This window comes from Podarcis bocagei, assembly GCF_964188305.1.
Source record: "Podarcis bocagei genome assembly, chromosome: 1".
Taxonomy (NCBI): Eukaryota; Metazoa; Chordata; class Lepidosauria; order Squamata; family Lacertidae; genus Podarcis; species Podarcis bocagei.
In genome coordinates, this window is record NC_138125.1 from 116122867 (window position 1) to 116133984 (window position 11118).

Below are 11118 nucleotides of genomic sequence, written 5' to 3' on the forward strand. Positions count from 1 at the left end.
CCTTGATATTAGGCAGGACATAGCGCTCATGGTTCACTTCAGTAGCATGCTAATAACTTTCTTTCTTTTCAAAGGTCAATTGTTGGCATGACTATGTATAATCAAGCAACACAAGAGATTGCAAAACCTTCTGAGTTGTTAACAAGTGTGAGAGCCTACATGACAGTACTCCAGTCAATAGAAAATTATGTACAGATTGACATCACAAGAGTGTTTAATAACGTCCTCCTTCAACAAACCCAGCACTTAGATAGTCATGGGGAGCCAACCATTACCAGTCTGTACACAAATTGGTAAGAATCTGAGATTTCATCCTGTACCCCTTTTGCTTTGTGAGAAAAAAAATTCATGCAGAAAAGAAAAAAATCTGGGAGGAGGAGAGTGTCAAGGTGAAAGTGAGGCAAATTGCATCTTTTAATTTGAGCTGTGCCGCGCTTCCCCATGCAACTTGAAATTGAGATAATGTCGAAGAAAAACTGAATTGCATGCCACTTGAACAATGGATGCCAATAAGCAACAACGTTTAGCTTTCTATTGCATACTAAAAGCAAACTACACTTTTATTTAAAATGAAGTTGCTGACTATTCAAGGGAAACGTCACTGAGGACTATGCAATTCTTAATACATGTGTGTTGATGTGGCTTTACATGGACTTTCAAGATCAACTCTCAGTGACAAATTCAGTGTCAATGCAGCTTTCATCAAAGTTAAGGTGGTAAATGAAATTAACAGTAAGGAATGTTTGTAGTCTACTGTGAAAATAGATAATTCTTTCTTTCATGAAGGTATCTGGAAACCTTGCTGAGGCAAGTCAGTAATGGCCACATAGCCTATTTCCCAGCGATGAAAGCATTTGTGAACTTGCCTACTGAAAACGAACTGACATTCAATGCAGAAGAATATTCAGACATATCAGGTGAGTTTTCCCAAGGCTCAGGGTGGGTGGAAAAGCCAAGTCTCATTTTTATACCAAACTTTGGAGACAGTAAGCAGCACTACAAGTCCCCCTTGCTGCTTCTGACCCTCACTAATATCTAGGGAGAACTAAGGCTCTTATCAGGCCTCTTGGCCTCTGGTAGTACAGGCTAAGCTAGTTAAGACGGAGGGTTTTCATTTTTATTTTCACCTATTTAATATTCATACTGTACTGCAATACATAGCTATATTACAGATGTTGAATCTTGAGCATTTGAAATAGGATCCTGAAAATTTAAAATGTGTGACATGCAATAGCCTTTATAGAATGAATTAATAAAATATAGTTTGTTCATTAAATTAAGACAATATAATTGGTTTGCAGCAGAATAAATGCTTTTTCTTCCTCAGAAATGAGAGCCCTGTCAGAACTCCTTGGTCCATATGGCATGAAGTTCTTGAGTGAAAGCCTTATGTGGCACATTTCCTCACAGGTTGCTGAACTCAAGGTAACTTCCATTGCTTCTCTTTGGTCATTGCTTTTATAATTAAAAGCAGAAGTTGCTTTATAGCAAGAATACATGGCCTGAATCCAAAGAACTACTTTAGACTAGTCCAAGCATTTGTACTTGCTCATCAGAGTTTTGACCCTTTTCCTTTCAATGAGGAACACTCACAACATACTACAAACAGACGTTTCAATTCTCCTCACACACAAAAGTCATTTGTTATGATGTGCCATTGGTTGGAGTGACTTTTTAAGCAATATATGTCTAAACACTCTGCACAGAAATACTGGGGAAGATCTTCGGATCTGCTCATGTGCACTCTATTTCTTTGACCCCCCCTTTTTTTTTTGAATGTGCATGAGCCTCAAGTCAGTTTAGATTGTATCCTGACCAGCACATAGTTTGTTCCTTGCTGTCCTGGTGCAAAACTTCAGTCATTACTTGTGTTCCTGTATGCTGCTTCTCCAGAAGAGATGACCTTGGTTTGGGGGGTCTCTTAATTAGCTTATAGTTTAGCTTCTACTAACAGAAAGCATCAGGAAATGGGGAAGTGTCTCTAGCTTTGGTCAGCAGGGATAATAAACATGTGCTCCTTGGCCTAATTTTATGTGGTTAGGGGAGTCCAGCGAAAAGGATAGGGAGTTGGGGGAAGGATAGGGGAAGAAGCCAAAACAAATGGAGTGAGTACGGAGAGGAATGCACTTGGCAAGTGATTAATTCAGGTGTTGAGCCAGAGCAAGCTGTCCATCCTCCACAAGCCTGTTGGACAAGGAGGGAGAGATACAGAGAAGAGGGTAGTAGAATGGGGGGGGGGGAGGGGTGGCCCACCTATCACCAGCTTGCAGCTCTTGAAAGGGAAGAGAAATCCCTTTGGGATGAGCCAGATTGGAAAAACCCCTAAGTTCTGTATTGAACTCAGGGGCTTTCAGTTGTCTGCCCTTAGTTTACAGTGAATAAATGTAAACTCGCTGGGGGTGGAGGGAGAGAAGGTTTCTTTCATAGAGTTGAGACAGTGATTAGGAGATTAGTCCAGACCAGTCACAGAAAGTGTGTGCCTCTTCTTTACCTTGTGAGAGATAATCATCCACATGAAAACATATGGAAGGGAAATCCTAAAGCGGAACTAAGAATGGCAAATCGTATGCAAATTGTGTCTCACCCCCATGTTGTTTTCATTGCACATTGTGCAAAAGACATTCAAACTGTAATAATTCCATTATTCTACAGCAGCCCTGCTCAAGTTTAATGAGACAACTGGAGCAATAAGTGCTTTGTGGAACAGAAGAGAGCCTTTATTATCACACTGTATGCTTTTTGTTTGGTGCATAGCTGGGCCTTACCTAGTATAACTAGTCAGATAATGGGAACATCTGGATTTCATGAGCTCTGCTTCCTGCTTGCCACGCTGAAATGTCCTAAAGCACCCGCTTGTTACTATACTCAGATCTATGCCTGACCTGAGATCTTGCTTCGTCTTAGAAACTTGTGGTTGAGAACGTTGAAGTGCTAACGCAAATGAGGACCAGTTTTGATAAACCAGATCAGATGGCAGCACTCTTCAAAAGATTGTCGTGTAAGTAACTAGCAAGTAGTGCCATTTTAGTTTATGCTCCTAACTGGGAATCTGCATATAGCTTGAAGCACTGGAATTAGTGGGGGAGCATCTGCTACAGCCCCCAAAAGTGCATGCTGTCTTTTGTATAAATGTCTCCATTTTAAGGCTGTAACGTACATACATGACACAAACCTACAGATGCATATATATAAAGCTACCCACATGCATATACATCCCCACTCATGTACGTGTGTGTGTGTGTGTGTGTGTGTGTATATATGTGTGTGTGTGTGTGTGTGTGTGTGTGTGTGTGTATATATATATATTTGCTTTCGTAGATTTTCGTAGATTTGCACCCCCCTGCAATCCCTACACAGATCTGGCTGGCACAGGGCACAAAACCACAGCTCGCCCCTATACACGAAGCCAAGCCAGAGCACAACTATTTGCAGTACAGCCATCTTCTCAGAAAAACTCTTCACAAGCTCAAGAGGTCAAGACACGAAAGCTTTAGCAACTAATCCACACCTAATGACCCTCCTAAGTGGTACTCAGAATATCACTCAAGAAATCACTCAAGATTTCCCTCAAGTAATTAATGAACAAAAGAAGAAAAGGCACACTAACCTGGGAACTTCCTCTCTGCCCAGAACGTTGGAGGCTATACACCACACCCCCTCAACAGTATTTATAGGAACTCAAACACTGAGATCCTGCTCTGTTCCAGTAACAAGAAGCCGAAAGCACCAGCCTGAAGATGACGAGTGAGACCTCGTCGAAACGTCGCCTAGACACCCCAACTCTTACACGGGAAGACACCCGAAGACACCAAAACCTGCATATATATATATATATATATATATATATATATATATATATATATATATATATATATATATATATATATATATATTGGTAGTCACATTAGTAGCCTTTTTCATCTATTCATGCCTTATAATGCCTCAGAGAACCTTTTGATTTTGGAAAGATAACCTAAATGTTTTAAAACTGATACGTTGCCTACTGAGGAGCTCCTTTCGGCTGGTCGCCATGTTCTCCCAGATTCTCATAATGCTCAGCCAGCAAGGAGTGAATTGGTGGATGAACGAACTATTCAATAGCTGTTGGAGCACTTTTGTAAAGGAATTAAAATTGCCTTTTGGTGCCACGTGAGGAACATTATTGTGAGTCTGGTGTGCCTTTGGTACTTAATGATGCTCCCCCCGCCCGTATGATGTGCCAAAAAAGTTGCTTCATCAGCAGTGGTCACTTTAATTTGCTGTTAATATTAGTCTGTCTGTGGCAGATGCCATGACTGGGTGATGCTGTGACTCACGCAGACACACACACACACAGAGAGAGAGAGAGAGAGAGAGAGAGAGAGAGAGAGAGAGAGACTTGAAGCTGGTGGACTGGTGGAGAGGCAACTATGCATGGCCTCAATCTCCCACAGACATCAAACAGGGAGGGGCAGGGAGAAAGCATTCTTGTTCCTGGAATTTTCTTCTTTTCCCCCCTAGCTGTTGATAGTGTTTTGAAGAGGATGACCATTATCGGTGTTATCTTATCTTTCCGGTCATTGGCACAAGAAGCTCTTAGAGATGTAAGTACTGCATTTGGCATTATAACTTTTGTGTTAGACATTTAAACACATGCAAGCCTAAGAATAGATAAGTAAAAGTAAAAAGTGATTAAATCGCTAAATACTAGCACATTCCAAGGCATTTAAGATTCTGTGTCTGTGGGGTAGGTGAAGTAGAAGCTCCTCCCCATTACATACTCCATTCTCAGATCTATCAAAACCCCAGAAAGAGATTTTTGGAACAGATGTTGGCACCGCTACAGATACAGAACCCCAAAGTGAAAATACGTTGGCTGTTACCTGACTGCAACCCACTTGTCCCATATAAAACAGCTTTATTTGCAAAAGCCGCTAAAAGTATTTGTGCAAGCCACATAAAAGACAACGCTGTAGATTGTGCAAGGGATTCATTAATTTAATTTATTGTAAATGATTGCTTACTTCTGGATCTTTCTTAATTAGGTTTTATTGGATTTGCTGGTTTTGTAAATGTATTTGTAATGGCTTTTAGTCAAATACAATAAATGATCAATTGATTGAATAAAACACAGCTTGCTTGTGCTGTGGTGAAAGGATTGCAACACTAAATACGAATAATCAAATCTTAATTGAAATTAAGTGTGTTGCATACGTATGCTGAAAGAATCAAACCTTTACCATTTCACATTTTATTTTTTTAAAAAAATAAAGGAAATTAACGTACAGTTGTATTAGACCCAAAGCAATAAAGTATTCAAAACTCTTGTTAGCCGGTGTTTTTCCACTCCTGCTGCAAGATTCTGGCATGATGCTTCCAGGCTTCTTAATGCATAAACTGAGGGGAGAGGGTAGAATAAATGCAACAAAGTCATAACATGCTGTCTTAGGAGATACAGTAGCCAAAAGTAACAATTTTGTTGCATGCTTCTTTGTCTTAGGTCTTATCATATCACATTCCTTTCCTTGTAAGTTCAATTGAAGACTTTAAGGATCACATTCCAAGAGAGACAGATATGAAGGTAATTGCTTGTGAGAATAATGGGGTTTGTTTGTTTTTAGTTCGTTCTAAAATTGTATATTATGCCAAAAGCAGGAATGTATAGACAGATGTAGCACTTGTATATATTTCTGTAAACCTCATTAAAATGAAATTAATATAGCTTCATACTTCTGTGGTTAGTTATGATTCCAGTATTTTTCTTTTGCAAACTGCTGGGAGTCACTGGTTTATACTAAAGGAGCAAGTCATAAAATAAAAAGGACACAGCATTTCAGAGGGAGTAATTCAAAAAAGTGTTTCAAACAATTTAGTTTTTGAGTTGATCAGCATCCATTCTCCTAAGGGATTATGAAACCCTTTTGCGCTTTAGGCCTCAGAACCTAGTCTTGGTAGACAGCATTAATTTAATGCATTATATGCTTTGGCTTAACAAAGTTTTCTGTTTGTCCAGTTTGAGAACTTGTTGGAATCTTAAAAAGTTGCTGTTGAATATGGTTTCGGAGAGTATACAAGTTTTTGGCAGAGGGGCATGTGAGAGAGATGACAGCCAGCTAGCAGAAGTGGCGCTAATGGAGCTTTTCACTATAAGCTAGGTGTATTGCTGCCACCAAAGGTGCTTCTGTTCTTCCATGGTTCCATTCTCATGTGTAACTTAATGTGAACATTGAAAAGATTTTACAATGTCTGCTTTGACAAATTCCACAAAATTATTCTGGCCTTTTTCACTCTGCAGTACCTTTCTCTCTCTCAGGTTGCAATGAATGTATATGAGCTCTCATCAGCTGCGGGACTGCCTTGTGAGATAGATCCTGCTCTGGTTGTAGCACTTTCTTCCCAAAAATCAGGTATGCTGCTGCATAACGTTTTTGGATATTGGCTGTGTTTGCATGTAATGCTAAGCCATGATATCGTTCTATATGGAGAAAGGATGTCAAAGAAACTATACTTGCACACATTGAGTATCAAATATACATGTATTCTGCAGAACACTTGGATCACTTCACATAATTTAACCAAGATGCCGAAACTGAGGGTTTGTCAGCTTAAATATATGACAATTACATTTGTATTTGACTGAATGTTGCAGCTCTGATCTCTAGTTACATTTTCTTAGTATTTCTCAGGGTTAATAGTGATAATACTACATTGAAATGGCTGACAATGCTTCTGTTATTGATGAGTGACTTTTTATGGCTGGCTCCCTCACATGCCCCAGGAGCCAACTCCTAGGGGCCAAGGTCCCTTTGCCCCCCTCCCCCGCAAATACCCCCCCCCCCAGTTTATGGGAATTGCCTTCCAGTGGTATGTATGTGCCATGTCATGTGATCAGTTATGTGGGGTGGGGCTTTATTCAAGTTGGCCCAGGAATGTGAAATACTGGTATAGAAACTACTTTAGAGGAGTAGTAGTCATTTATGGACAGCTCTCAGTTGGTGGCCATGCTGAGCTAGTTCCTATGTGCAGACATTCTGAGCAGCTTTCAAAAGGAAGCCTGAAATAACTTTGCTGACCACTGGAGTTAATAGGAAAGAAACCTCTTGCAATTGCAATTTGTCATTAGGTTACTTTTGATTGAGCTATAAAATCTTTGAATAGCTGTTAGATAAATTTTCTTCTAGGAATTAAAAAAATGCATCATATTTTTCTTAAGTTACGTTTTCCTTCCCTGAAAATGTGTTGGGGTATGCAACCAAGATACTCTTGATTTATACAAAGTGATAGCTGTTACAGACGAGTATTGTTATGCCGCACTTGGTGGAATAGGAATAGGAATAATAATAATAATAATAATAATAATAATAATAATAATAATAATAATAATAATAATAATAATAATTTATTTCTACCCTGCCCATCTGGCTGGGTTTTCCCAGCTACTCTAAAGTACTGGTCTTTGTTAGCTCAAACCAAATAACACAGAATTTGGCTCAGAAACATTACCAATGCTGTGAATGGATGAAGTATTAGTTTAGGAGTTTTGAACCCACCCAGGTATAATGGATCTCCTAAATTTCTATTTGTTTTCAGAAAACATTAGTCCAGAGGAAGAATATAAAATTGCCTGCCTTCTGATGGTCTTTGTGGCTGTCTCCTTACCAACTTTGGCCAGTAATGTGATGTCTCAATACAGTCCTGCCATTGAAGGTAATATTCAGACAAACTGGTGTGAAAATTTATTCTGGGGGGGGAGGGGGAAAATTATATTAAATGTTCATCTGAAATATTTATTTGCTTTCACTTTATGATATTGGTGTTTGGTCCTTTTTGGTGTTGAATAGTACATCAATTTTATATCTCACAATGGTTGCTTTGAAAGAGGAAATAAAAATCTCTCACCTCAAGTCATACTTTGGTTCTAGGGATCCTTACCAAGAATGTGTTCTACCCGTTGCACATAAATGTCCTATTGATTAGGAAATGTTAAAACTTGACTGGAGGCTTTTGGGGGCACAGGAACAATGCTGAGTACTATTTGGAAGTCATATTGAAACTAGTTTTCATACTAGATATTTGCATTAGAAGCATTCATAATTCTCATATTCCTGTGCTAGTTACCATGTTGCCCTGTCTTTACTCGAATACACACACCGTTCTATTTGCACCTAGCAGGATTCAGGTCTTCAGAACAGAACTTTGGAACTGATAAATTAAGAAGAAAACCAGAATTCAGTCTTTGAAACAGATTTTGGAATAAATGTAGCCCCGCTTTATGAGTTCCCTGGAAATTGTTTGTTATGCAATCATTGGTATAATGATTCCACGATTCCCATTATTTCCTATGGAAACATTTCTAATACAAGATTAGTCCCCTCTGTTTCCTCCCTCTCTCCATGGTTTCTTCTTGAAATGGCTGCAGCCAATCAGCAGAAGAGAGGCATGGGGGGGGGGGGAATGATTTGCCAAATCTCTCCTGTCCCTGATTTGTTTCATTTTTCCTGCTTTCTGAGTCATCTGATCTCACTCCCTCCGTCTTTCCGTGGTTTCTGCCTAAAGATGGCTGCCACCAACAAAAAAACAAAAAGGAAGTAAGCAGGTTGGCTGTTCGAATAAGTGAATCTGTGGAGCATATAGTGAGGTTTGGGCATTATTCTTTCAAGTATGGATAAGTGAATTTTTGGATATTGAGCGTGCAGATAGCAGGACCTGTGTGTAATGTCTTTTACTCTATTCAAAAGGTTCTTAAAGATCTTTACTTCCTCCTTATTAAATGAAGATTATCCATATTATATTTGAAAGTTAATCCCTTGCTAAACTTAACTCTGCTCCTATTCAAACGACACGTTCCATTCAGCTAAAATGTTCAGAGTGTGAGTGAAGCTAAAGTAATATCACAAATGTGTTTTTGTTTAGGTCACTGCAACAATATCCATTGCCTGGCCAAAGCAATCAACCAGATTGCTGCAGCTTTATTTACCATTCACAAGGGAAGCATTGAAGACCGTCTCAAAGAATTCTTGGCTGTATGTACAGTTTTTATTTTGGGCTGACCTGCTCCAGAAATCATTCATTTCCACCAAGGCTTTCAGCTGTACTGCGATTAACATTTACAACCTTAATTTTTGATTTCAAGCCAACAACATTATGGTGGCTTTTCCTATATGGTAGTGATTGCAACAATGACTGTAAAGGATTTGAGTCAATATTGCAAGCATGTGTGAACTTTGTCTTGCAGAATAACTAGTCTGATCAGGGATTCCAGTACACAAATTGAGCTATACAATTGGTCTGTCCTGTTCATTTCATTGTTGTGGAATGCTCCACATCCATAACCCCATTGCATTATCTAACATTACAGATCATGTCATGTTAAATCTTATATCTGAAATTGCATGTGTCGTGAAATTAAAATGATTTGTAAAGTGGCTTTAGATGAGTAGAAAACTTACTTGCTATTTGTGATTTTTTTTTAGCTTGCATCCTCTAGTCTACTGAAAATTGGTCAGGAGACAGACAAAACCACTACAAGGAACAGAGAATCTGTTTACCTACTGCTAGACATGGTAAGCTCTCATTCCAGTGATTGTTCCAAAAGTTTTATCCTAGGTAAAAGAGACTTTGACAAGCACTCTGTGGAATTCAACAAATGGTCAAAATACTGTTGGGCAGCATAGCAGAAAAATTACTTTAAAAAACAAAAATCATGAAATGCTTTTGAACCCTACTCTTTTGAGCCTCTCTGCATTTCCTTCTCCTCCTTGCTGGTAGCTTGTCATTTTAGCAGCATTGGGATTTCCACTCCTTACCAGGTTTCTGATGTGATCTCTACTCTCACTTTAGATCGTCCAGGAGTCTCCATTCCTGACCATGGATCTTCTGGAGTCTTGCTTTCCATATGTCTTGCTCCGAAATGCATACCATGCTGTGTACAAACAAAGTGTCACATCATCTGCCTGAATATCTGCTTTAACTGGAGACAACCTAAGCACGCATCTATGTTGCCTCAGTTTTACTTGTGTAAACTGTGGAGCTGTTTTACTTTATGGCCTGGCAAAGAGTTTTGTGGATTATAAACTTTTTCCCAATGCAGTTGTATTTCTGACCAGTGGTTTCTTAATATGGTTGTACTACAATATAAGCTTGGCTGATTTTAGGTTGCACATTTTGCTGATTTGTTTTCCTTTTTATTTTAGAATAATCATAATTATGTTTTAAAAGAGAAATACTATTTCAACTATGTTTTTTTCTTCATATCCAATCGTGCAGGAATCATAATGGCTTGTTTATTTCCAGGAAGAACTCTATTTAGTGATTATTTTAGTGTACCTAGCTTTCATCTGTGTGTAAATTATTTCATATAGGGAGAGTTACAATCTGTACCTATTGTTCTTATCAGAAACAAGACTTGGATGTGCATTTCTGTGAATGACAACATTTCTACTTTTTTTTCTTTTTGAAACACTCACCCAAATTAATGACTGATGCTATCTAATATTAAAAATTGTTGTAAGACTGCTTAGATAGCAGTCTCCTCCATACAATCTTAAACAGCAGCAAGTGGTTTTGTTTGTATAAAGCTTACATAGTGGAATTTTTTAAAGACTAATTTCCATGGTGCCCCGTTGGCATTAACACTACATTGTACCCTGCTGTATAATAAACGTTCTTAATGCATTTATCAAATGTTGATAAAATGTTAGCCCTTTAACCACTTTTTATATGTTTTAAATTTTTGAAATTCAAGTGTACCTTCCATTACATACAATAAACACTACACTGTATTACGTGCTGGTGACTTTCCTTGGGTTTTTTGCTAAGTTGACTGTTGAAAATTCAGTGTTCTAAGCATCGAGCAACGTGTGTTGACTCAGTCTACAGATTGTTAAATGTGCATGTTCAACCCATTTTTGGATCTTCGTCAGTGCTGTCTAACCACATTAAAATTTGCTTTACCTTAATGGCTGTCACCTAACTGACTTAAAAATCAATAGGCTTACAAACATCTCACTGCTGGCTTGCTATCTATGTCTTTCCATATTTTTTTCAACTTGGTGATGGTGGGCTGAGACATCACTTTGACATGACTTCGCCCATTTTTTGGCATAGGTTCATCCAGCTATTGTCACCAAACTTGCCATG

General features: G+C 38.6%; 1 protein-coding gene across 4 annotated transcripts in view; it reads left to right on the forward strand.

The window, feature by feature from the left end:
* The window catches only part of NCKAP1 (NCK associated protein 1), a 49301-nt gene extending 38538 nt beyond the window's left edge, over positions 1-10763 (forward strand). For all 4 annotated transcript variants that reach the window (XM_081202302.1, XM_081202303.1, XM_081202304.1 and 1 more), the window contains 11 exons: positions 75-293; positions 787-917; positions 1328-1425; positions 2905-2998; positions 4501-4583; positions 5480-5560; positions 6293-6386; positions 7570-7686; positions 8893-9002; positions 9453-9542; positions 9820-10763. In XM_081202302.1, the coding sequence (XP_081058428.1) occupies positions 75-293; positions 787-917; positions 1328-1425; positions 2905-2998; positions 4501-4583; positions 5480-5560; positions 6293-6386; positions 7570-7686; positions 8893-9002; positions 9453-9542; positions 9820-9936 (1234 nt within the window). In that variant the 3' untranslated portion in view covers positions 9937-10763. The remainder of the gene's footprint in view (positions 1-74; positions 294-786; positions 918-1327; positions 1426-2904; positions 2999-4500; positions 4584-5479; positions 5561-6292; positions 6387-7569; positions 7687-8892; positions 9003-9452; positions 9543-9819) is intronic.
* Positions 10764-11118: the final 355 nt, after the last annotated feature.